Source organism: Poecilia reticulata, chromosome 15 (genome assembly GCF_904066995.2).
Source record: "Poecilia reticulata chromosome 15, P_reticulata-male-v2, whole genome shotgun sequence".
In the NCBI taxonomy this organism is placed as follows: Eukaryota; Metazoa; Chordata; class Actinopteri; order Cyprinodontiformes; family Poeciliidae; genus Poecilia; species Poecilia reticulata.
Window position 1 is genome coordinate 885,780 of NC_088844.1, and position 26,302 is coordinate 912,081.

The 26,302-nt window shown below is 41.4% G+C and overlaps 1 protein-coding gene across 3 annotated transcripts in view; it reads left to right on the forward strand.

The window, feature by feature from the left end:
- Window positions 1-26,038, forward strand: part of LOC145555015 (attractin-like protein 1) — a 175,988-nt gene extending 149,950 nt beyond the window's left edge. For 2 of the 3 annotated variants that reach the window (XR_014091050.1, XM_081616087.1), the window contains 2 exons: window positions 25,437-25,566; window positions 25,642-26,038. Coding sequence is in view for 2 of the 3 variants with exons in the window: in XM_081616087.1 (XP_081472213.1) it covers window positions 25,437-25,535 (99 nt within the window). In the remaining variant the exon portion in view is untranslated. The remainder of the gene's footprint in view (window positions 1-25,436; window positions 25,567-25,641) is intronic. The other variant, XM_081616088.1, reaches the window with a different exon arrangement.
- Window positions 26,039-26,302: the final 264 nt, after the last annotated feature.

Below are 26,302 nucleotides of genomic sequence, written 5' to 3' on the forward strand. Positions count from 1 at the left end.
AGTCTGGTTCCCTCTGGAGTAACTTCCCTTATCTCTGCTTCAGTCTGGTTTCTATTTCAGTCTGGAAGGTGAGAGACAATGGGCCAGCTCCATTCACACTGAGGTTAATTACACAACATCTGGTTCATAGACAAGCACGTAGCTTGGCATAATTGTGTAATTAATGAGCGAAAGGGAACATTTCCATCCTGCCCTCGTATTTTGTGTTGTCCTGTTTATGCAGCTGCAGTGTTTCGTTAAACAAATGGAGTCATCATCACTTTATTTCATCCCATGTATAGACACTGAGCAGGGAAAGTTGCCAAAAGATGTTGAATTCTGTTTTTTAGCTGATGTTTATATTTTATTTTTAACTTTGTTTGCCTAAATGTTTGACTTTTTAAATCAGTCCGGTGTTAGAAAAACTGTTTCAATGGTCATCATTCATTCAGGGAAGCATAAGCAGTAATCTGGTTTGAAATCCAAACAAAGTAAATCAGATAAAAATGATTTAATTTTGAACATATTGCCCCTGGATCAAGCTAGGCACATCCTCATCCCTCGAGAGCCGGGAGGCAGAGACGAGAGTCTCATTATTAGAATTTGGTGATTCATTACTGCAGATTATATTACAGCCAGGAGTTCATTAACTATCTATATTTAATGAAGCATAAGACTTTATTTGTTATACTTTAAATCTAATTCCTGAAAGGAAAAAGTCACAGCTAAAACATGATGGTTAACCTTCACAGTGCCATGTGACAGTTTTCATACTTCATAAACTTTTTTTCTCACTTGACGACACTGCCGTGATTGTATTTGACATTGATGTCATGTGGTCATCCAATACAAAGTAGTGAATAACTGTTAAGCAAAAAAAAAAAATTTTTTTTCAAATATACGAAAAAGGGGGAAATGTGGCATACTCGGTGGACTCAGTATTCAGTCCACTGACTTAATACTTTGTAGAACCAGCTGTCCTGCTTTTATTTCACTTTGATAGGTGAACCTCACACCTAATCTACAGAACTCAGCCTATCAGGTTTTCTTTCAGCTCTGTTCATCCTTCCATCAACTCTTGACCAGTTTTCTTGAGCCTGCTGGGGGGGAAAATCCTTTAAAAAAAATTATATATTTTTTTTTTAAAGTAAGTTGACCTTAAAAACGTTATTCGGTGGTGTTAAATAAAATGAAATGACATCAGGCTTATATACACTTTCAACCCTCGAAGTATTCTCAGACTTAGTTGAGCACAGACATTGCGTTACTTGACTCTAGTCTGTGGCGGGTACGGTTAACGACAGGGCCGTGCAGAGACCACTAAAGGGGCAGGTGCTCAAAAAAAAGAAAAAGGGCACATCCAACCGTATTTTAGGACAGAATATTAACAAAGCCCCTCAGCTTTCAAAGTTTAATAAACAATGATAAATTACAAAATTGTGAGATATACAATTAAAGCTGGGAATCTCTACATAGAGCATACAACTATGCATATGTAAGATATTTTATTAGTAATTTCTTTCTGCAGGTCTATTTTATTATAGGAAAGTATTGCAATATTCAAAACCGCAATTTAGCAAGATATGTAAATCAGAGCTGGACCACCAGACATATTTTGTCTTTACATAATTACACTATTAAAAATATTATCAAGGGCACAATGCAACCTTTTAGTGTCCTGTAATCTATAAAAAAAAGAGCTGCCTGTTTGCTGCAGTGGAGATGAAGATGGTCCATTCAGGAAAGCAGAGCTGCATCAAACTTTAACATGGAACTGCAGAAAAAAAGGAAAAAACAAAAGCAAAAATTTAATTGTTAATGCATGTCACCATGGGAAAGGCCTACTGAGTTTTGCTTAAAAAAAACCTTTATAAAAATTTAAATCACACATTTGTCTAATGAAGTGACATGCACAAATAAGTGAACTTATTTGTGCATGTCAGAAATCTTTTCTTAATATTCTAAGGTTTTGTTTGTGACTCAAAGTTTTGCTTGTGATTCTCACATGAGTCGTGGGCAGGGCCCAAAATCGCAATAAAAGATTTCTGATGTGTGCAAATAAAAGTTTATGTTTGGCAAATAACTTATGTTCACAAGACAAAAATTAGTTATTTAATTAAAAAGTTTTTTAAACAAAACGATTTGTTTTTTTAAAAAAGAAATCATTACAATTCCAAAAGTTTTGATTACAAGTTTTTTTTTTTACTTAACTGAGGCTAGTTTTTTTTCCCCCCCATTGAATAATTGGGGGAAAAAAAATTAACTTCATACTCTGCGAACCAGACCCTAAACGTAAAGTCTGGGTTGAGTTTCTTTCCCCTTCATTAATGACACATTTTTTTTAGGCCCGAGCAGCTAAGCGCTGCGAAGGCCTATTGTAATCGTGCTGTTTATTATTATGATTCTAACGTAAAATAAATTGGCTTTTTGGGGGCTTTGTCATATTCAAAAACTCACCAAACTTGGCGGGCCCATAGAGCCTGGTGAAAATTTACGTATTTTAAGGTCCTCGCAAAAATCGCACAAGAAACGGCTCAAGGGCGCCCCCTAGAAACTTTCAAAAGACCCTTTTCTATTCACTTACTTTATCGTAGAGACTTGAAATTCGGTACAGTTGTAGAGCTCCCCAAGACACTCAGAATTTACAATTAATGTCATAGTGCAAGTATCCCAGGAAGTCGGCCATTTTGGATTGAAGTTCCAATTTTGCCCCCATTTTGGCCGTTTACAGACGTCACATTTGATCGAACTCCTCCTAGGGATTTCGATCGATCGGCTTCAAACTCGGTCAGATTGTTCATAAGGCATGGCCGATTCAAAGTTATCAAATTCGTGAGTTTTCGAGCATGCTGAAGGGGTCGAACCAGAGGTCAAAGTTCACCGACTCACCAGAATGTTATAAACTGTTATATCTCTTACAAATAAACTCACAGAGCCACCAAACTTTCTGTGTGTGATCACCTTTGGATGACCTACAACACCCAGTTGTGAAATTTTGAGATTACCTAAGCCACGCCCCCTTAGAACAGGAAGTGTCATGTTTTACTGCGAACGTTCACTATCTGACCCCTTTCACCTAATCAACATGAAACTGTGTCCACAGACAGAAGACATGTTGGTGTGTCAGGGTGTCCAACCCCGTTTGGTTTGGATGCAGCAGCTGGGCGTGGCGGCGTGGCGAAGTGACCTTTAACGCCGTCTCCTTACGTTTGGCCTTGAATTCCACAGTTTAAAGCCCAGCTGCACCAAACTCACTAGGTTTGATCCTTGTGGGCCCCTCGACAGGAATCCAGTGTGATTTTTTGTGGGCGTGGCCTAATGTCTCAACAGCGCCCCCTTGAAGATTTTAAATAATCAGCCCCAAGCCATTCTTTAACCTAGAATTATGAAACTTGGTACACTTGTGTATCGTGTCAGGACCTACAAAAAAGCCTCTTGGAGCCATGGTCCAAACCCAACAGAAAGTCGGCCATTTTGGATTAAATTCGCCATTTGCTGTTTTTCACAGACGTCGTATTTGATCGAACTCCTCCTACAGCGTTTGACATACAGACTTCAAACTCAGTCAGCAGAGAGTTCAGATATTAAAGGTCTAAAGTTATCACAGGAATTTTTGTATGTCAAAGCATGTGGGCGTGGCTAAGTGAAAAACTTTGAATATTTCAAATAAAACATTAAAGTGACATAACTTCCACATATAAGGTCACAGCTGCTTCAGACTTCCTATGTCTCACTACTGACCAACCCTCATCAGATTCTCATGGTCAGATGATGACGCAACCTTAGCTCCGCCCACTTTTGAGTGGAAGTAACCTGATTTTTCTACTGTATGTCTTATTTTTACTGAGTAATACATATGGAATTAATCTTCTACCACCTGACATAATATGAGCTGATGATGAACTGTGAGGATGAACTCTGACTCATAGGGGCGTGGCCAACTGTCTGTCCTTCGCCATATGCATACAACTGTCTCTGAATCACACACGCATCTTCCGATTGGCACCAAACTGGATACGTTTCACCTGTGCTAAATGCTAAAGAGCACAAAAGGTTTGAATTGTGATTTTACTCTACAGGGCCCTCTAGATTATCCCATCATCAATATCTCCTCTCTACATCGACCGATCTGCACCAAATTTGTGGTGTGTCGCCAGGGAACCATGCTGAAGTAAACGGTGCGAACTGCCTGGCGGACGCACGCATCAACTGTGCAAAAGGGTACGCGGTGCAAGGCGAGCGGCGGTGCTGGGTCCTCCGCGGTGGCTATTGGCCGGAGCGGCGCTTGGCTGCTCGGGCCGCTTGTTTATTATTACATTCATTATATCTATCATGGTAAATCAGGGTGAGTTATTTTTAATTCTAAATAAATATCCTTGTTGGACTTTTATTAGGCCCGAGCAGCTAAGCGCTGCGAAGGCCTATTGTAATCGTGCTGTAAATTATTATTCTTCTTCCGTAAAGTAAATTGGCTTTTTGGGGGCTTTATCATATTCAAAAACTCACCAAACTTGGCGGGCTCATAGAGCCTGGTGAAAATTTACGTATTTTAAAGTCACCGCAAAAATCGCACAAGAAACTGCTCAAGGGCGCCCCCTAGAAACTTTCAAAAGACCCTTTTCTATTCACTTACTTTATCGTAGAGACTTGAAATTCGGTACAGTTGTAGAGCTCCCCAAGACCCTCAGAATTTACAATTAATGTCATAGTGCAAGTATCCCAGGAAGTCGGCCATTTTGGATTGAAGTTCCGATTTTGCCCCCATTTTGGCCGTTTACAGACGTCGCATTTGATCGAACTCCTCCTAGGGATTTCGATCGATCGGCTTCAAACTCGGTCAGATTGTTCATAAGGCATGGCCGATTCAAAGTTATCAAATTCGTGAGTTTTCGAGCATGCTGAAGGGGTCGTACCAGGGGTCAAAGTTCACCGACTCACCAGAATGTAATAAACTGTTATATCTCTTACAAATAAACTCACAGAGCCACCAAACTTTCTGTGTGTGATCACCTTTGGATGACCTACAACACCCAGTTGTGAAATTTTGAGATTACCTAAGCCACGCCCCCTTACAACAGGAAGTGTCATGTTTTACTGCGAACGTTCACTATCTGACCCCTTTGACCTAATCAACATGAAACACTGTCGACAGACAGAAGACATGTTGGTGTGTCAGGGTGTCCAACCCCGTTTGGTTTGGATGCAGCAGGTGGGCGTGGTGGCGTGGCGAAGTGACCTTTAACGCCGTCTCCTTACGTTTGGCCTTGAATTCCACAGTTTAAAGCCCAGCTGCACCAAACTCACTAGGTTTGATCCTTGTGGGCCCCTCGACAGGAATCCAGTGTTATTTTTTGTGGGCGTGGCCTAATGTCTCAACAGCGCCCCCTTGAAGATTTTAAATAATCAGCCCCAAGCCATTCTTTAACCTAGAATTATGAAACTTGGTACACTTGTGTAGCGTGTCAGGACCTACAAAAAAGCCTCTTGGAGCCATGGTCCAAACCCAACAGAAAGTCGGCCATTTTGGATTAAATTCGCCATTTGCTGTTTTTCACAGACGTCGTATTTGATCGAACTCCTCCTACAGCGTTTGACATACAGACTTCAAACTCAGTCAGCAGAGAGTTGAGACATTAAAGGTCTAAAGTTATCACAGGAATTTTTGTATGTCAAAGCATGTGGGCGTGGCTAAGTGCAAAACTTTGAATATTTGCCATAAAACATTAAAGTGACATAACTTCCACATATAAGGTCACAGCTGCTTCAGACTTCCTATGTCTCACTACTGACCAACCCTCATTAGATTCTCATGGTCAGATGATGACGTAACCTTAGCTCCGCCCACTTTTAACAGGAATTCAGCTGTTTTTTCTACTGTATGTCTTATTTTGACTGAGTAATACATATGGCATTAATCTTCTACCACCTGACATAATATGAGCTGATGATGAACTGTGAGGATGAACTCTGACTCATGGGGGCGTGGCCAACTGTCTGTCCTTCGCCATATGCATACAACTGTCTCTGAATCACACACGCATCTTCCGATTGGCACCAAACTGGATACGTTTGACCTGTGCTAAATGCTAAAGAGCCCAAAAGGTTTGAATTGTGATTTTACTCTACAGCGCCCTCTAGATTATCCCATCATCAATATCTCCTCTCTACATCGACCGATCTGCACCAAATTTGTGGTGTGTCGCCAGGGAACCATGCCGAAGTAAACGGTGCGAACTGCCTGGCGGACGCACGCATCAACTGTGCAAAAGGGTACGCGGTGCAAGGCGAGCGGCGGTGCTGGGTCCTCCGCGGTGGCTATAGGCCGGAGCGGCGCTTGGCTGCTCGGGCCGCTTGAGGCTCCGCGGAGCTTTAATTTAAGTGTTATTTTCCTTCAAGATACATTTACCTAATGCTAGAATAAATGAAATGTACATTATGCAGCAAAGGAAATTAGAAGATTGGACATATATTCATTATGGAGATGATCGGTTTTGGATGGGCGATGTGCCTTTATTGCATAATAAATACTAAAGAATGGCCGATGTCATTAACGATACAGGGAAGAAGCTTTTAGTTATTTTGCTTTGCTAGCAAAATCGTTAGCTAGCAGCTAGCTAACAACAACAACAGCCTAATTTCTGTATGATAAAAATACTGAATCGATAGATAAGAACAGTTTTTCTCACCTGTCTGTCTCCTCCCCTCAGTAGTTCTTCAGAAAAAGGCAGACACAGAGGGATGTCAGTGTCTGTTGTATTTCATTACCTCTCTGCTTTAACCGCGACTCCAAGCTGAAGCAGAAACGATATGTTCAACGTTTTCCGTCATCTGACAAGTAGCAAGTCTACTCCACTTTATTCAGCAAAAACATTTTAAATTCATTATTATTTAATTCATTATTTTAAAAAAACTGTTCTGTAATCTGGAACGTTTGCTACGTTTAGCTCCAGTTAGCCGCCTCATCTCACTGCGCGAGAGGCAACTGCGTCAGTTGACCAGAGGGCTTATTATATTGTACAAAAAAATAAAATAAATAAAATAATACACATATGTTACACATAACATTTTAGTACATGTTATGTCTCACAAGAGGGCTTAAAAAATAATAATACAAAAAAATAAAAAAATAATAAAAAATAAAAATAAAAATTGACCAAAAGGGCACTTGGGGGCAAGGAGCAAAAAGGGCAGGTGCTCAAGCACCCCCAGTGATAGGTATTTTTCTAGAACCTACATAAAAGAACCACAGAAAACATATATGAATTTTATGACCAAACTTTTGCAAAAGGAGAAAACTCTGTCAACTGCTCCTCCGAGCCGTTCACAGAGCGTTCTGAAGATCTTTGGGTACAGCTTGTCTTTTATTATCAAACTTCAAAGAGGGAGGATAGGTAAGATAGACAGCATAGGAAAAACAGCAGAGGTCGTAAAACATTTTACCCAAACACAGCAAAGGTCGTAAAACAATTTACTTAAACAACTAGCAACCCAGTTCCAGATGTGATATCTGATCTACGGTCTGAGCCCGGTTCAAATCTCGGTCAAACTGTTTCACATGAAGATGAACAAACAGTTGTGACCTCCAGGTCAGTCCACACACACTAAAGAAGAGAACACTTTAAACTGACTAACATTACACTGAATATGAACGAAAGTAACAACAAAATGATAATACCAAAAAATCTCTATTAACCAGCCCCCCCCCTTCTGCACGTGCCTGGTTAACGAGCTGCTAATATATCCTTGCTAGCTGGCTAGCTAGTTCACTTCCGTTGCTGTATGATCCTTTGTTCATTTGGTGCAAAAATAAATGTTGGCATTTCGGGAATTAAGATCGTAGAGAGCCATGTTTCAGTGTGATAAAACTAAAACTGCTGACAAGAGCCACAAACAAGCTGCATAAATGTCACAGTTTTGATTCCCTGGTGTAGCTGGCATGACGGCATTGCTACTGCTAGCACTGAACATAGAGAGATACAAACTCTAAAGTCGGAGTTTTAGTGTGTTTTAAACATAGTTTCAAGCACAAGTCTGACCTATATGTCTTATACTAGAAAAGTGTGGTCGGAGGGTTACAAAGAGAGGGAAGGTCATCCACACAGAAGGGGTCTCACTCCCAGAAGGAACAATAGCAGACATTGAGGACAGTTGTGGAAATACCACAAGCAAATGGCCCCCTAAATGAGGTCACAAGGAAAGGAGCCACAGCCAAATCCCTCCAACGAATAATCAAGTCCTGAGAAGCCAGCTCAATGGCAAGAACAAGATCCGTGCAATTAACAGCTATGCCTTACCAGTAATCAGATACCCTGCAGGAATAATTAGCTGGCCAAAGGAGGAGATAAAGACCACGGATGTTAAGACTTGGAAGCCACTAACCATGCATGGAGGGTTCCACCCCAAATCCAGCACCCTGAGACTGTACATGAGCCGCAAGGAAGGAGGCAGAGGACTAGTGAGTGTGAGAGCCACTGTCCAGGATGAAACATCCAAGATTCACAAATACATCAAGGACAAAGACTCAACAAACAATGTGCTCAGCAAATGCCTCACACATTTGCTGAGGCATTTGTCTGAGGCAAATGCCTCACACATTTGCTGAGGCATTTGTCTGAGGCAAATGTCTGAGGCATTTGCCTCAGACAAATGCCTCCAGTGCACAGGTAGCCTGTGCACTGGTGAGCACAGGCTACCTCTGTGCTCACCAGAGGTAGCCTGACTGCCATTAGGTACAGAGATGAGATCCTCAGACCCCTTGTGAGACCATATGCTGGTGCGGTTGGCCCTGGGTTCCTCCTAATGCAGGACAATGCTAGACCTCATGTGGCTGGAGTGTGTCAGCAGTTCCTGCAAGATGAAGGCATTGAAGCTATGGACTGGCCCGCCCATTCCCCAGACCTGAATCCGATTGAGCACATCTGGGACATCATGTCTCGCTCTATCCACCAACGTCACGTTGCACCACAGACTGTCCAGGAGTTGGCGGATGCTTTAGTCCAGGTCTGGGAGGAGATCCCTCAAGAGACCATCCGCCACCTCATCAGGAGCATGCCCAGAGTACAAGGTGCTGGAGGTACCATCATGGGAGGACAAGCCCTTACATGGGATGTACCACCGACAAATAATTGAAGTGGCTGATATCAGGAAATCCTACCAATGGCTGGAAAAAGCTGGACTCAAGGACAACACAGAGGCACTCATCCTGGCTGCACAGGAACAGGCCCTAAACACCAGAGCAATAGAGGCTCAGATCTACCATACTAGACAAGACCCGAGGTGTAGGTTGTGCAAGGAGGCCCCTGAGACAGTCCAGCACATAACAGCGGGGTGCAAGATGCTGGCAGGGAAAGCGTACATGGAACGACATAACCAAGTGGCGGGGATAGTGTACAGAAACATCTGTGCAGAATATAGACTGGAAGTCCCGAGATCAAAGTGGGGAACAACCCCAAAAGTGGTGGAGAATGACCGAGCTAAGATTCTGTGGGACTTCCTGACGAATATTGTGGTGGTGGATAAACATTAGAGGAAAGTCGTTGTGGTGGATGTAGCAATACCAAGTGACTACAACATCAGGAAAAAGGAGCATGAGAAACTGGAGAAATACTAGGGCCTCAGAGAGGAACTGAAAAAGACCTGGAAGGTTAAGACCACAGTGGTGCCTGTGGTCATCGGGGCCCTCAGGGCAGTCAGCCCCAAACTGGAGCAGTGGCTAAAACAGATCCCAGGAACAACGTCAAACATCTCAGTCCAGAAATGTGCAGTTCTAGGCACAGCCAAGATACTGCGCAGAACCCTCAAGCTCCCAGCCCTCTGGTAGAGGACCTGAGCTCAGAGGATGAAAGAGACCACCCGTGGAAGGTGAGAAGGAAATATATATATATATATATACATACCGTATTTTCCGCACTATAAGGCGCACCTACAAACCTTCAATTTCCTCAAAAGGCAACATTGCGCCTTATAATCCGGTGCGCCTTATATACACTGCTCAAAAAAATAAAGGGAATATAACTCCAAGTAAATCAAACTTCTGTGAAATCAAACTGCCCACTTAGGAAGCAACACTGATTGACAATCAATTTCCCCTGCTGTTGTGCAAATGGAATAGACAACAGATGGAAATTATTGGCAAATAGCAAGACACACTCAATAAAGGAGTGGTTCTGCAGGTGGGGACCACAGACCACTTCTCAGTACCTATGCTATCTGGCTGATGTTTTGGTCAGTTTTGAATGTTGGTGGTGCTTTCACACTCGTGGTAGCATGAGACGGACTCTACAACCCACACAAGTGGCTCAGGTAGTGCAGCTCATCCAGGATGGCACATCAATGCGAGCTGTGGCAAGAAGGTTTGCTGTGTCTGTCAGCATAGTGTCCAGAGGCTGGAGGCGCTACCAGGAGACAGGCCAGTACACCAGGACACGTGGAGGAGGCCGTAGGAGGGCAACAACCCAGCAGCAGGACCACTACCTCCACCTTTGTGCAAGAAGGAACAGGAGGAGCACTGCCAGAGCCCTGCAAAATGACCTCCAGCAGGCCACAAATGTGCATGTGTCTGCACAAAAAGGTTAGAAACCGACTCCATGAGGATGGTAAGAGGGCCCGACATCCACAGATGGGAGTTGCGGTCACAGCCCAACACCGTGCAGGACGCTTGGCATTTGCCAGAGAACACCAGGATTGGCAAATTCGCCACTGGCGCCTTGTGCTCTTCACAGATGAAAGCAGGTTCACACTGAGCACATGTGACGGAGTCTGGAGACGCCGTGGAGAGTGGTCTGCTGCCTGCAACATCCTTCAGCATGACCGATTTGGCAGTGGGTCAGTAATGGTGTGGGGTGGCATTTCTTTGGAGGGCCGCACAGCCCTCCATGTGCTCACCAGAGGTAGCCTGACTGCCATTAGGTACCGAGATGAGATCCTCAGACCCCTTGTGAGACCATATGCTGGTGCGGTTGGCCCTGGGTTCCTCCTAATGCAGGACAATGCTAGACCTCATGTGGCTGGAGTGTGTCAGCAGTTCCTGCAAGATGAAGGCATTGAAGCTATGGACTGGCCCGCCCATTCCCCAGACCTGAATCCGATTGAGCACATCTGGGACATCATGTCTCGCTCCATCCACCAAAGTCACGTTGCACCACAGACTGTCCAGGAGTTGGCGGATGCTTTAGTCCAGGTCTGGGAGGAGATCCCTCAGGAAACCATCCGCCACCTCATCAGGAGCATGCCCAGGCGTTGTAGGGAGGTCATACAGGCACGTGGAGGCCACACACAATACTGAGCCTCATTTTGACTTGTTTTAAGGACATTACATTAAAGTTGGATCAGCCTGTAGTGTGTTTTTTCATTTTAATTTTGTGTGTGGCTCCAAATCCAGGCCTCCATTGGTTAATACATTTGATTTCCATTGATGATTTTAGTGTGATTTTGTTGTCAGCACATTCAGCTTTGTACAGAACAAAGTATTCAATGAGAATATTTCATTCATTCAGATCTAGGATGTGTTATTTGATTGTTCTTCTTCTACGGGCAGAAATGAAGTCGGCGGCTGCTTACCATAGTTGCTAGACCTGTTGTGGCTCAATATTGGTAAATACACTGCTCAAAAAATAAAGGGAACACTCAAATAACACATCCTAGATCTGAATGAATGAAATATTCAAATTGAATACTTTGTACAGAACGAACACTGAGAGGATGAGAGAGACCACCCGCGGAGGGTGAGAAGGGAATTTACATTATATATATATATATATATATATATATATATACTGCTCAAAAAAGGGAACACTTAAACAACACAATATAACTCCAAGTAAATCAAACTTCTGTGAAATCAAACTGTCCACTTAGGAAGCAACACTGATTGATAATCAATTTCCCCTGCTGTTGTGCAAATGGAAGAAACACTCAATAAAGGAGTGGTTCTGCAGGGGGGGACCACAGACCACTTCTCAGTACCTATGCTGTCTGGCTGATGTTTTGGTCAGTTTTGAATGTTGGTGGTGCTTTCACACACGTGGTAGCATGAGACAGACTCTACAACCCACACAAGTGGCTCAGGTAGTGCAGCTCATCCAGGATGGCACATCAATGCGAGCTGTAGCAAGAAGGTTTGCTGTGTTTGTCAGCGTAGTGTCCAGAGGCTGGAGGCGCTATTAATGCGCTATCATCACATTGATCCCCTATTTAAGGTCCAATGTAATGTAACACATTTTGTGTATTCTATGTTGTTCTGTTCTGCAGTGTGTGAGACACTGATTGACATGCAAGTGATAAAGTGTTGTAAATGAATAAAAGTGAACAAGTTATAGGTACTTGAAAGTTTAGGTCTTTGCTTCACATGTTTTTTGTTTCTTAGTTTTTTTTTAGATTTGTAGATGGTCCATGAATTTGTCTTCTAAAGCCTTTGGTAGCTTGTCCTGGTATGTTTTGAGGGTAATGGTGGCTGTTGTTTCTTTAGACAGATGCATTTTTTAAGTAGGTGAAAAACTTTTTTTAGTTTGATTTAATCAGAGCACTTTGTGTCTCCTGGTAGTAGTATTCTTTCATTTCAGATTTTGTTGGGATCAAATCATTATTAATATATATTAATATATATTAGAAACAACATGTCTGTGGATTTACTGTCTGATGGTTTACACAACTTACGCATGTTTTTGCACAACGAAGTAGGAGTTAGATACAGCGTTTTCATAGTTCCTTTTTTAATCTGGAGAATTTGCGTATAGAGCAGTGTTTCTCAACCTTTTTTGGGCTAGCGCCCCCCTACCTGGCTTAAGATCCAGGTCCCTCACCGCCCCCCACCAAAGAATTTGTAGGCTACTTAGCACTGACCATTATTTTATTATTATTACCATCACTATAGTAGCTGTTTTGATTTTTATGCTTGTTTCTGTATATATCATCAAAAATAATTTCCCAGAGAACAAAAAAGCCATGGGAGAAGAAATTATTTTCACAGGCGTCTACGAAAAATGCAATGGACATTCAAGTTAAAATTTGTAGGCCTAACAGCAGCCAATCAGAGTGGAAAATATTCTTATGCTTTGCCATTTTCTAGTTGTTAAATATTCCACAAAATGACCAGATAAAAGATGTTCAATATGCCAATATAAACTTTGAACTATTTGCAAACGACTGAGCTCTGCAACATCAAAACATGGATAGAACTGTAACTACATTAATCATAGCTTTTCTTCTCTTCAGTGTTTTCGTCGGTTTCTGGTGGTGCAGCTCTGTGCTGCCTTCAGGAGAATGGGACATCAGAGTATCATCCATAAAATTTCACCCACATGGCATTTATTGTGAAAACCAGAGCTTTCAGTGGAAAAACAAAAGTTCCAGATCCTTTTAATGCCATACAAATATGAGACAGAAACATGGATTATATCTTTATATAGACCTGTCTATTGATTTATAGATTAATAGTTTTACTGGACAGAAATTACAAAGAACAAATCTGGTTCTTAATCAAATCCTAATGAGTCAAATTGAAAGTGCCATGGAATCATCAGCTTCATGACATTAACACTGACATGAAAAATAATATTGAAGAAATAAATATATCAAATCTAATTAAAAACATAAATAAGTGATAAATTATTTACTGTTATGGTCTGTAAGATATATTTATTCTCAGTACTAGATGTGGTCTCAACAAACCCATGGCACTTCAAACAATATTATTTTACCTTTTATCTGGAAATAGTGTCTGTTTATTCTTGCCAAACAGACCTCTGTATTAATTATTGCTTGAAAGGTCTTGCCATATCAGCTTATTCCTCTGTTTACTTTAGTTTCTTAGTTTATTCTTGCATTTTGTTCTTCATTCATTTCCATTTAGTTTCCTTTGATTAGTATTATCCTCTCTTAGTTTATTGCTATGCCCACTTTAGTTTCTTTCCTGTTGCTGGATTTATTTGATCGTTTATTGACGCTCACCAACAGTAATCTTAACTCATCACCTGCTGCGCCGCCTAATTGTCATTTCACATCATGTGTTGATTTTTTACTGTTCAGCATCGGAGTCTCTGTTTTTATGCCATAATTCACATCTAGTTTGTCGCTCCGTTTTATGTCCCGCTTCTCCTGTTTCAGAGTTTTGCGCAATGTGCGCGTCGTTTTTTTTTTACCCCCTAAGGTTCTGCAGGGCCGTCGTGAAACATATCGATGGGGAAAAGGCAGTCTAACAAAAACCTTTTAAAACAATGGAAACAATTTCTGCATTCTGATTATTGAAATTTGAAAGTGATGTGGTATCGTCGTTCTATCACACCCGTTTCATACCGGACCACTTACAGCTCCGGTGTTAACGCTTTAAAATGAACGCCCTCTATCATGGTATCACCCATGGAGGGATTTCTTTATTTAAATGGGTTCATTTTTCAGAGGGATAAAAAGTGAGGGTATCGTGATTTTAGTAATTGCATGTTTACAAGAGAGATTTTCTGTTGTTCTTCCATGGAAGCGGGCAGCTTTCAAACAGAAATAAAACACTTTTTAATATAAGTTGCTGCTTAACATGATCACAGAACTGGCAAAAATACCAGACAAAGTGAATCTCAGCAACGTCATCAGCCGGTGTAACGCTGAACTGATGCGCCGGTAGCAGGAGCGGAGCTGCGCCAATAAGCTACAAACACTGAATAAAAGAAGAGCTGCCATCTATATCATTGCAGCCAAGCATGATTTAATGTTACACAATACAGTTTTACCAAGTTGCTCAAAGTCTAAACTGGCATTGTTGAGCATTTAAGGTGTAAAGTTTACCTTCGACCAAACGCCCCCCAGAGGAATCTCAGCGTCCCCCTCTTGTAAAAATGTCCGACAGCGCCCCCTGCCATCCTCTGAACGCCCCCTGGGGGGCGGTACCGCCCACCTTGAGAACCGCTAGTATAGAGCTACACCAGCTTTATGTTCCCTCTCTACGGAGACAAAAACTTTTCTCTGGTCTCTTAAAGCTTTATGTAAACTCATGCAGATGTAAGGTGCACTTAAGCTTCTGAGGACACATCAAGGGTGAACTTCAATTTTCCACTAGGTGTTTTTCTCTCAGACATCTTTTCTGTTCCCGGAAGATATGCAATTAAAGTGACTCTTGGAACCAGAGGCTTCTATCATTTTAAAAATATTCACATGCTGAGATGTCTAGGCTCTGCTAATCATGTCTAATGATACAGTTCCGGATGATACAGGCATTTAAAGGCTAGCAAAATTACATTCCTTAAACCAAATGGAGAGAAAAAAAATCGATGAAGAAAATGCACTTTTTCCTGAAGTGAAGTGTCTCAGATTGGCTCCACTGCATCTAAAATGCTTGATATATTCTATTTGGTTTCAAAGGAATGACTCAAACAAAGCCATAAGATAGTTCTAGAATCTTTCACTCTATTGAACATTTTGCAACAAATGAATGGCTTTCTGTATTTAGGCTTGAGAAAGGCCATGAAAAAGTGATTTACCATGTGGTGTTGGCCATCAAGCCTCGCTAAAGCCACTGAGCTGCTGATATGAATTTCAAATTGTCTAAATGAAATACTCCAAATACCAAACCCAATTTTCTTGAGTTATAAAACTTCCAAATATGGTATTGGCAAAAAAAAAAAAAACTTTGGAGGAAATGCTGCTTCTGTAAAAGCTCTGTTGGTTTTAGCAGTACAGTATCTCATGATTTCATTACACTTAACAAATAGGAAAAAATACAGTTAAATATAAAGATATCCATTACCTCTGTGGAGGATTCCCTCCCGTCTCTGTCCAACCGAGCGTCACAGCTGGAGAAGAGCATGGAGGAGGCCGAGGAAAGGATTTCCGCTGCGGAGAACCGTTCGGAGGACCACAGCTCTTGCTTAGCTGCCATGGAAAAAGCAGTGGAGCATCTTCTGCTGAAAGTTGATGATTTGGAGAACCGCAGTCGCCGCAAAAATCTGAAAATTCTCAATCTCCCAGAGGGGACGGAGGGCACTACCCCCTTGGTGGATTTTCTCCAATCAACTCTTCCAGCTCTGGTTGGCCTTCCTTCCGATTTCCCTTCGCTGGAGATCGAGCCAGCTGACTCTATTAAGCTGACTCTATTAAGTGAGGTAAATCTTTCGCTCTCCATTGTTGTTTTTGTTCTTTTTGATGGCGCTGTAGAGAGTCAAGACTGTTCACCAAGTCCTCTCTGACCGTTTCATCCCTTTCACGCCAAGTTCTGGACTATGAAAGCATGACTACACAAAGAACAATTTCATTTTGTATACTTTACGGTGTCTTGAGCTATATTATGATATTCAAATACTAATTCTCTATTCTATGAGAGAGAATGGAAATGAATATAAGCAAGGCAATGCATGCTAATACTGGACTTGTTGGGATCTTTGTTTTCTGTGTATTTATTTCTAAGTTTTTCTGTTTATTTAGTTGTGTTCCCCTGTGAGTCCTTGTAGTGTCCTGTCTCCTTCCCCTTGATTGCTTCCCAGGTGTGTCTCATTCCCTAATTACCCTCCCTGTGTATTTAAGACAAGTTCCTTGTCGGGTCCTTGTCTTGTCGTACGTCAGACGTCTTTGTCGTTCATCCGGTCTTCTCGTTGTTCCCCAGTGCTTCATCTGTTCATGGATTTTTGTCAGTTTTTTCACCATTAAACCTTCATTTCATCCTGTCAACCTGAACTCATCTGCGTATTTCTTCACCGCCACACCTCAAATCATGACAGGAATTTTATTCGCTTATTCATGCATCAATATTATTTCACTTTGTTACCAATATTATAATATTTTTGTTTACATTTTGGGCTGCACAGTGGTGCAGTTGGTAGAGCTGTTGCCTTGCAGCAAGAAGGTTCTGGGTTCGATTCCCGGCCCCGGTCTTTCTGCATGGAGTTTGCATGTTCTCCCTGTGCATGCGTGGGTTTTCTCCGGGTACTCCGGTTTCCTCCCACAGTCCAAAAACATGACTGTCAGGTTAATTGGCCTTTCCAAATTGCCCCTAGGTGTGAGTGTGTGTGTGCATGGTTGTTTGTCCTGTGTGTCTCTGTGTTGCCCTGCGACAGACTGGCGACCTGTCCAGGGTGTACCCCGCCTCTTGCCCGGAACGTTAGCTGGAGATAGGCACCAGCAACCCCCCCGACCCCACTGACGGACAAGGGTGCAGGAAAATGGATGGATGTTTACATTTTATTTTCCAATTTTCTATGGAGTTAGGACTGTAGGTGGTGTTCAGTATTCATCCTGGGGCACTGATGCGGTTTTTGGGTGTCTTATTTGTTTAGGGTACAGTATTTAGATACAGTATTGTGAAGTTATACTTAGGTTTTGTGGTGACTTCTTTTGGGATGTTTCTTTCCTGCCAATTGGGGGCAGGATATGCGAGGGCATGTGCTGCTTGTCGAGGGGTTTTGTTTTGTCTTTTCTTTAGTCGCTCCACAATAATCTTGGTTTTTTCTTCCTCATGTCTCTTTTTGGTCTCAGTATTTCATTCATCTCCTTCTAACATCATTCATATTACGTTAAGCCATTATGCTTCGGCCACTTAATCTCATTTCCTGGAATGTCCAGGGTTTAGGCCTAGGTTTCAAGAGGAAGAAAATTTTGACTTTTTTGAAGAAGCAAGAAACTGATATTGCACTTCTCCAGGAGACTAGGTTATCCAATGTGGAACATCTAAAACTAAAACGAGACTGGGTGGGCAATGTTTATTTTTCTTCTCATTCGCAGAACAAAACGGGCACAGCCATCCTTATTAATAAGAAACTGCCCTTTACCCTCGTATGTGAGGAAAGAGATTCGGAAGGTAGATTTATTCTAATTAAAGGTTCAATTGCTGACCAATCTATAACCATACTCAATGTCTATGTCCCTAATAATGATTCACCTAACTTCATTTCGCAAGTAATTTCATTGTTTAGTCAGTATTGTGATAGTCTTGACTTGCTGACTGGCGATTCAATTGCTTAATTGATGCTGGTTTGGACAAATCCTCCTCGACACATGTATCCAACCCCAAAGCCTCTTCTGCTCTTAAAGAATTATGTTCAGATACTGGGTTGGTTGATGTGTGACATCAGCTGAACCCCAAAGTGAAAGACTACTCTTTTTATTCACATCCTCATAACTCATATTCTAGACTTGGTTATTTTTTTATCCCAAAAACCTATCTACATTCTGTTCTGTCTTGCTCTATGGGTTCAATCGCCCTTTCAAATCATGCCCCTATTTTACAATTTAAATCTACATTTAATACTATGAGGACTTCCATCTGGAGATTTAATATCTTGTTCTTGAATAGCAACTCTTTTTGTACCTTTGTTAGGAATAATCTTTTACAGTACTGGTCTGACAATGAATCTTCTCCAGTTTCTTCTGCCATGATTGGGGATGTGGCCAAGGTCACCTTATGAGGGCAGCTCATTTCCTATAGCTCTTTTCAGAAAAGAGTTTTGGAGGAAAACAGAAAAAAACTAGAGAATGGAGTATATATATAAACTAGGTTGGAGCATAAATATAAACAATTTCCTACTTCAGGGAATCTCAAGGCATTAGTTGCTGCTAGGACCAAGCTAAATATGGACTATACTCGCCATGCCCAGAAGCTGTTACTCTATACTAAGCAGAAGTATTACAAGTTTGGTAACAAGTCAAGCCGTCTGCTTGCCTATCAATTAAAGAACCAAATCAATGATCGCACTATCAATATGATAAGAACATGCAACGGGGATGTTACCTGTGATCCGTCTGCTATTAATAACACTTTCAAAGACTTTTATAAATCCCTTTACATGGCTGGTAAAATCAAATCAGATATTGGTTCCTATTTAAATGATGTTATTTTGCCCTCAATTTCAGAAGAGGCTCGCTCTGCCCTTGATGCTGCCTTTACACTTGAGGAGGTCTGGGTGGCAATCCAATCGAAGCCGAATGGAAAGCGCCCTGGTCCAGATGGATTTCCACTGGAATTTTTTAAGAAGTTCTGAACCGAGACCCATCCCATCTTTCTACCTGCTATAAAAAATAGCTGTGTCTGAATTCAGGGTTTGTATCCTTCGAAGGACGGATTTGTAGGCCGATTACGTCATAGCGTGGCGACAAGGCCTGTCCGAATTCAAAGACTCCTTCAAATGCATCCTTCAAATGCGTCCTTCTTTTCCCCAGATTTGAAGGATGGGTCCGATGTATCCTTCACGGCCCATGATATCCCATGATTCATTGCGTGTTCTAACTGGGCGTTCAGGCAGAGCGTCAATGGCAGTGAATAGCGACAAATTATTTAGCTATATAACACTTCAAATGACACAACATGATTTGGCACAATGTTTTTAGGCGAGAATTTAAGTGTGTAAATCTCAAATATCTGCTCGGTTCATCAATACATCTCCTAATTGCAATATTGCTCTGACATTTTCGGACCTGTCTGCTACCGCTACATTAACAGCCAGCTTCCCTCACCAGCTGTCAGCTGGCCGGGCGTTCCAGGTTCGGTATACCGAGAGAAAAACGCCTAACTCCTGTCACATCGTTATAAAAACTCCCGCTAGCATTCCCCAATGAGTGGGAATTAAACACCAATATTATTCAGACAGGTCTGGTTGAAAAATGTTTGGTTTATAAAGTATTTCAAGGCAGCAGAGCACATCGGTTTGACTGATTAATTAAAGTTAAGCCTTCAAACATAATAGGACATTACGGTTAAATAAACCTATCTGCGATGTGGAGAGTATTATATTTGTAAATGAATAATTTGTATTCCTTGTAGAAAAGTGCAGTACACGATACGGCTCGCGGTCTCACTAAAACCAGGAAGATAGAGACATAACACCAGTTTTAAAGTCCCTACACTGGCTCCCTGTAGCTCAAAGAATAGACTTTAAAATACTGTTGGTTTATAAATCACTAAACGGTTTAGCACCACAATACATTAAAGATCTGTTATTGCTGTACCAACCGTCTAAGACCCCTCAGATCTTCTGGTTCTGGCCTGCTCTACATCCCCAGAACCAGAACCAAACGAAGAGAAGCAGCATTCAGCTTCTACGCACCACAAATTTGGAACAAACTTCCAGAAAACTGTAAAACAGCTGAAACATTGGGTGCCTTTAAATATCAACTTAAAACCCACCTGTTTAGAGTTGCTTATGGCTAAATTAGGTTTAGAGTGCGGGTTTTGATGTCTGATGTTTTTAATGTTTTTATCTTTACTTTTCATCTAGTTATTAACTTCTTTTTATTTCTCTTTCACACTGTCTATGTAAAGCCCCCCCGGAAAACGTCCCAGTTAAACGAATCTAGGGATGTGAGAATCCTTGTTAAATGGCGTTTTAACTAAAACTATGAGGTGTGAGAATCCTTGTTAAATGGCGTCTTAAACGTCTCACACCTCAGAGTTTTAGTTAACTGAAGTTCTACAAGGGGTGCGGGTTTTAATGTATTTATCTTTAACCTTTTTTTTTTAATTCTCTTTGTCTTTCTGTTTATTCACCATCACATGCTGTTTTTATTTTAATTATGTAAATCACTTTGAAATGCCTTGCTGCTAAAATGTGCTATACAAATAAAATTTGATTGATTGATTGATTTGAACATTTTAGAATCAAACTAAGATTTCCTTTTTACTATGGAACATCCTTTACTATAAAAGGTGAATAATAGTATGGAAATCAGTAATACATGACTGAAAAACAAACTTCGGCTCCGTTGGATTTTTTTTCTTCTCCGCTCTCTGCTTCACGCTGTCACGGTTGCTTGGCAACATGAGTTACGTTGAGGTGGGGGCGGGACAGTTGGTGAAGGCTAGACCTGTCTGAACCCACAGATATTTTTCTTCTGGTCTTAGTTTATTCCCGGCCTTCGAAGGACCCGTCCTACGTAGATCAGTCCTTCGAAGGATGCAGACCCTGAATTCGGACACAGCTAATATCTTAGCAGGAGGTGTTCCTCCTTCCTGGAATTTTGTCTCTATCAGTTTACTGTTTGTGACAGGGTTCTCTTATGCTTGGACAAACAAAAAACAAAAAAAGATTGCCCAAGGCCAGAGATCACTTTGGTGAAATTTATTCAGTTCAAGTGAACAAAAAAGTGGCAGCATACAAAGACGTCCAAGGCAGGTTTAACAGCAGACAAGACAACAGTACCTTCCATGTAAGAGTCCATCACCTTCACTGTGATCTGGCAGGAGTCTAGCCCTAGCCACAGACTGCCTCCGTGTGGCGTAGAGCCGTGCTTTTAAAGCCACAGGCTCCGCCCACAGAAACCAAACAAGCACCAAAAAAAATACAACAATTACTTCCAACTCAAATGAACTCTTAAAGGATACAAAATAATAATGATGATAATAATAATAAGAAATATAAATAAAACTTGTAATCAAAAATACAATAATCAATTTAATAGAGAACACTCAGTATGCTCCGATGACGTCATTACGTCATCACATGACTCTCCCCTGGCGCGCCACAATCCGGAAATAACTCTGCTTGAAAACAAAACCGGGAAAATGTTTGGAACTGAAAACAGGTTAAGATGGATATGCCAACTAAAGCAGGAACACCGTGTATGCACCCACGATGAACCGCATCAGTTTAACCTGCAACAGAAGTAAATTATCGATTGTGTGTGTGTATGTTGACACGGACTCATAATTAAGTCCCGGCTCGTGACGGCTCCTCCGTCACACTGTTGAAGAAAGATAACAATTCCTTAGATTGCACATTCTATAGATCTATCAGTCTCCTTAATGTTGACTACAAAATTGTTGCGAAGGTGCTGGCGCGGAGACTAGAAAAAATTATTCCGAAGATAATAAACCCTAACCAGACAGGTTTTGTGAAATCTAGATATGGAACAGACAATGTGCATCGTGCACTGAATGTCATTCATTATCTTAATCATCATAAAGACCCTGTTCTGATCATTTCTCTCGATGCATAAAAGGCCTTCAATCGGGTAGAATGGCCCTTTTTATTCTTACTTCTACAGAAATTTGGCATCGGCCCTAATTTTATTAACATGATATTAAAGCTTTCTATTCCAATCCGGCAGCTAACGGTTTGCCGTCAGACAGTTTTTCTGTTCAGAGGGGTTGTACTCAGGGGTGCCCCTTGTCACCTTTGTTGTTTATGTTGTTAATTGAACCTTTAGCTGAGACTATTAGATCTAACCCAGATATATCTGGAATTAGGATAGGTGAAGCTCACCATGTGATCTCTCTTTTTGCGGATGATGTCCTTTTATACCTGAAAAACCCGAATAAATCAGCCCCGGCTGTATTTAGTTCCATAGATAAATTTTGTGCTCTTTCAGATTATAAGATTAATTTAGGCAAGTCTGTTGCTTCTCCTCTCAATATCCCTCAGAAAAATGCTACAGCCTATTTTTCATACATCTAAAAGAGATTTCAAGTACTTGGGCATCTTTATCACCCCTGATCTGAAAGACTTATTCTCATCAAACTACTCCCCCCTAGTTCAGAACATTAAGAATGATATGTTGAAATGGTCCACTTTATCTATATCACTTCTTGGTAGGGTTAATACAATAAAAATGAATGTTCTCCCTCGCTTAAACTACCTGTTTCAAAATCTTACTTGCTACTTGTTCCTTACATTCTTTAAATTCCTTAATTCTCATATTTCCTGTATTATTTGGAACAATGAGCACCAGCGAATTAGGTTCTCCACTCTTACTAAACCCAAGCAGTCGGGAGGTTTGTCTGTACCCAAGCATGGCAAGACATAAGGAAATGCTTGAATATTCCTCCCTTTATCTCAATTTGATACCCCCTGACTCCGGACCTACCAACTTCTATTAGAAGTATTGGCCTATTGAACTGATCTTCTTCTGGTCTGACGGATTTCTCTGATCTGTTGATTTCTGGTTCTATTAAATCATTTAATCAAATCAGGGACAATAGCAACATCCCTCAAAAAATGTTTTTAAATACCTTCAAATTGGGCATTTTATGGAATCATTGTTCAGGTCCAATGATTTCCATCGGGAACTGACAGATTTAGAAAATACTCTGGTTTCAACCAAATTTCCCAAAGGTCTGATTTCCAAGTTCTATGCTTTTTTACTCGACTCTGAACCATTAAGCTTTGACTCTGTCAAGTGGCTGTGGGAACGTGATCTGGAAGTGAAATTCAGTCCTTTAGATTGGCTCAAGATTTGTAATGGAACTTTTCCTCAATGCATTTCTATTTCTATACATGAACAAAATTTCAAACTTTTCTATAGATCCTATACCCCTGTTCGTCTCCAGAGAATGTTCCCCAACCGTTCCAATCTGTGCTGCAAATGTTTGAGGCATAGAGGTATGTTTTTCCATCTATTCTGGTCATGTGATTTGTTACAGACCTTTTGGAAAGACTTTCATTCTGTGACTGAAAAGGTTTTGAGTGTTCGCTTTACCTTCTAAATGTTCCCTAACCCAGTGGTCCCCAAACTACGGCCTGCGGGCCGGATCCGCCTGCCTCCACATTTGGTCCGGTCCCTTGAACAATACCAGAGAGTATTTAGATTTTTTTTTATATACCGTATTTTCCGGACTATAAGCCGCTATTTTTTTCCTAAGCTTTGAACCATGCAGCGTATATGTGGATTTTTCTTCAACCACCAGGGGGCTCTTTAGCAGGTAGTGAATCATTGGAAGTCAAAATTGGAAATAAAAGAAGAAAGCGCCCATTAAAACGGAATTAGGTTTTAATAGGAAATTGAAATTTGAGAATGTTGTTGATCAGTTAAATAGCATTGAGGGGAAAAAGGAGATTTTTCAGTTTTTTTAAAGATTATGAGAATTTGAGGTATAGATATTAGGATCCAGTAGATGGTAGTAGTGCAACATTAATGGATGCAAGCTGCCTTTGAAATCTAAAGAAGAAGAAAGCGCCTATTTTCATTTAGCACATGCTAGTAGCAGACACAAAGGATTAGCACTTTTACTGTTAGTTACAGTTCGGAAACTACCGTAATCAGTTCAGTTAAATCTAAACTTGGCAACGTTTTCTTTTTCATCCGTAATAAATGTGATATTCAATTGACCTGTTATGACTCAAATTTTGGGTGTCCGCCCCCCTCTGCTGCTGCTGCATCGCTGTGGAAAACCTGGAGCGGCAGAGATATCTGCGGCTTATAGTCCGGAAAATACAGTATTTATTTCATAAATAGTGTTATTTCCTGGATTTTTTTCTGTGAAGCACCCGGAGAGGGTTATTTGATTGTGCTTTCTGGAAAACAATACATTTTTACATGTATGCACTCCTGCAATCGTCACACTTTTTCTGTTACAAACTGACTCCGGCCCCCCACCAGAGAAGGGAAAGGTTATGTGGCAGTCACAGGAAAATTTTGGGGAGCCCTGCTTTAGTGTATCAGAAATGTACCACCATCTATGACTAAGTCTGGTAAAAACCAGACCCTCGTTCTATGCTTTTCTTCATTTTCTTTTAAGGATCCTCTGTGGTTGAGAAATGGTTACTTCCTGGAGGCGGGGCCTGTGGTGACCCGGTTGCTAGTGTTGGTCTGTGCCATATGTCATGTACCGATTTGACGTTATGGAGCTACACTGTAAAAACCGTCCTCCAATGCAAATAGAGAAGTGCTGAACTGAATGAGATGGCTGTTAATGTTAATTGGATGTTTGGAAATGTGGCCAACATGAACTGAATGTCTTTGTTCTCTTCCTCCGCTGCTGTTGTTAAAACTACAGACAGACTTTAATTCTAAAACAGAGCAGAAAATCAGCATCACCATTCACAACCTTTCCTTCTGTTGACTCATGACAATTTTAAATTTCTACATTTTTATGAGGAACAGCAATGGCACAGACTGTTGAGAAGACTTAATGTGTTGTTTAGAAACTTCTAGAGACTATAGATTTTTTTCCCCCCAGTTTTTGTGGCCTTTACTTGCAGACAGGAAATGGGTAGAGGGAAAAGGAGGAACGACAGGAACGACATGAAGACAAGGTTAATAATAGTTTTTGAATATGAGGTGCTACACGAACCGCAGCAGCAAGGATTTCTTTTCAGCAAAACTTATTTACAGCACTCCTGACCTAGAGAAAATTAAGTTCATGAGAAACATGTGAATTGTGTTTTTAGTCTGGATTTGAGAATATCTCATAGGAGGAAAACTATTTACTAGGCTATGATTAGAATGCCTGTCTGGACCAATGCATTGAGTCTGGGACACTGTGGCATTTTTGTAAGCAAGTAGTTGTTTCTCTTTAATAACTGAGATGAAGTTTGACGCGTTCACCTACTTTGACCATCATACAAAGCGAACTGAAACCAACTACAGAAATCTCTGGTCTGATCAAACCTTCAACAGAGTAACATATTTTTCAAAATCAAATAAAATTTTATTTGTATAGCACATTTCAGCAGTAAGGCATTTCAAAGTGCTTTACATCATAGCAAAAACAAAAGTCATGCAACATAGATGTTGGGATCCGGAAGTTTGTCAGTTTTCTTTTCCACTAGAGGGAGCCTGTGACCTTCCTCCTGAGGGCATGGGCCGGCGCCTGCACACCTGTTCTCCATCTAACCATTTGGAGGCGTATAAGTGGAGGAGGATGCTGACACTTCTCTGCCAGAGTGTTAGCCAGTAATGGTACAGGCTTACCTTGAGCTACGTCTGCCTCGATCTGATCGCTGATTCTGACCCTTCTTGTCTCTGCCTTCACAGCTGCCCCGGTCCTGAATTATCAGGTCAACAACCAGTCCTTGAGACGGAACCCTCACCGCCTAGGGACTTGTCCGTCCTCCGCCGCCGCCTCTGACCTGTCCGTCCTCTGCTGCCGCCGCTGACCTCAGCCTTCAACCTGAAACCCCTGACCAGCCTCCAGATTCTCTAGGTCCTCCCCCGGTCCCAAAACTCTCCCCAAGCAGGTATAGTCACCAATCTCCACCCAAACAGCAAGATTTCCTGGATCTTGACTAACCATCTCTGTCCTCCCCTAGTTGCCTCGAGACCAGCCAGACGAACCTTGGATTAGATTTCACATTTGTTCGCATTCACTGTAAATAAATCTCATCATTGTATTTCCTGCCTTTGGAGTGTTTTCTGCATGTGGGTTAGGAAACTCGACACCAACATGACAATAGAATCAACAATCAAAACATTACATTAAGTCAAGTGCCATGATTAAATTTGTAATTGATTATGTTTCAAATACAACTCTAAACAGGTGGGTTTTTAGTCGAGATTTAAAGGTACTCAGTGTTTCAGCTGTTTTGCAGTTTTCTGGAAGTTTGTTCCAAATTTGTGGTGCATAGAAGCTGAATGCTGCTTCTCCTTGTTTGGTTCTGGTTCTGGGGATGCAGAGCAGACCAGAGCCAGAAGACCT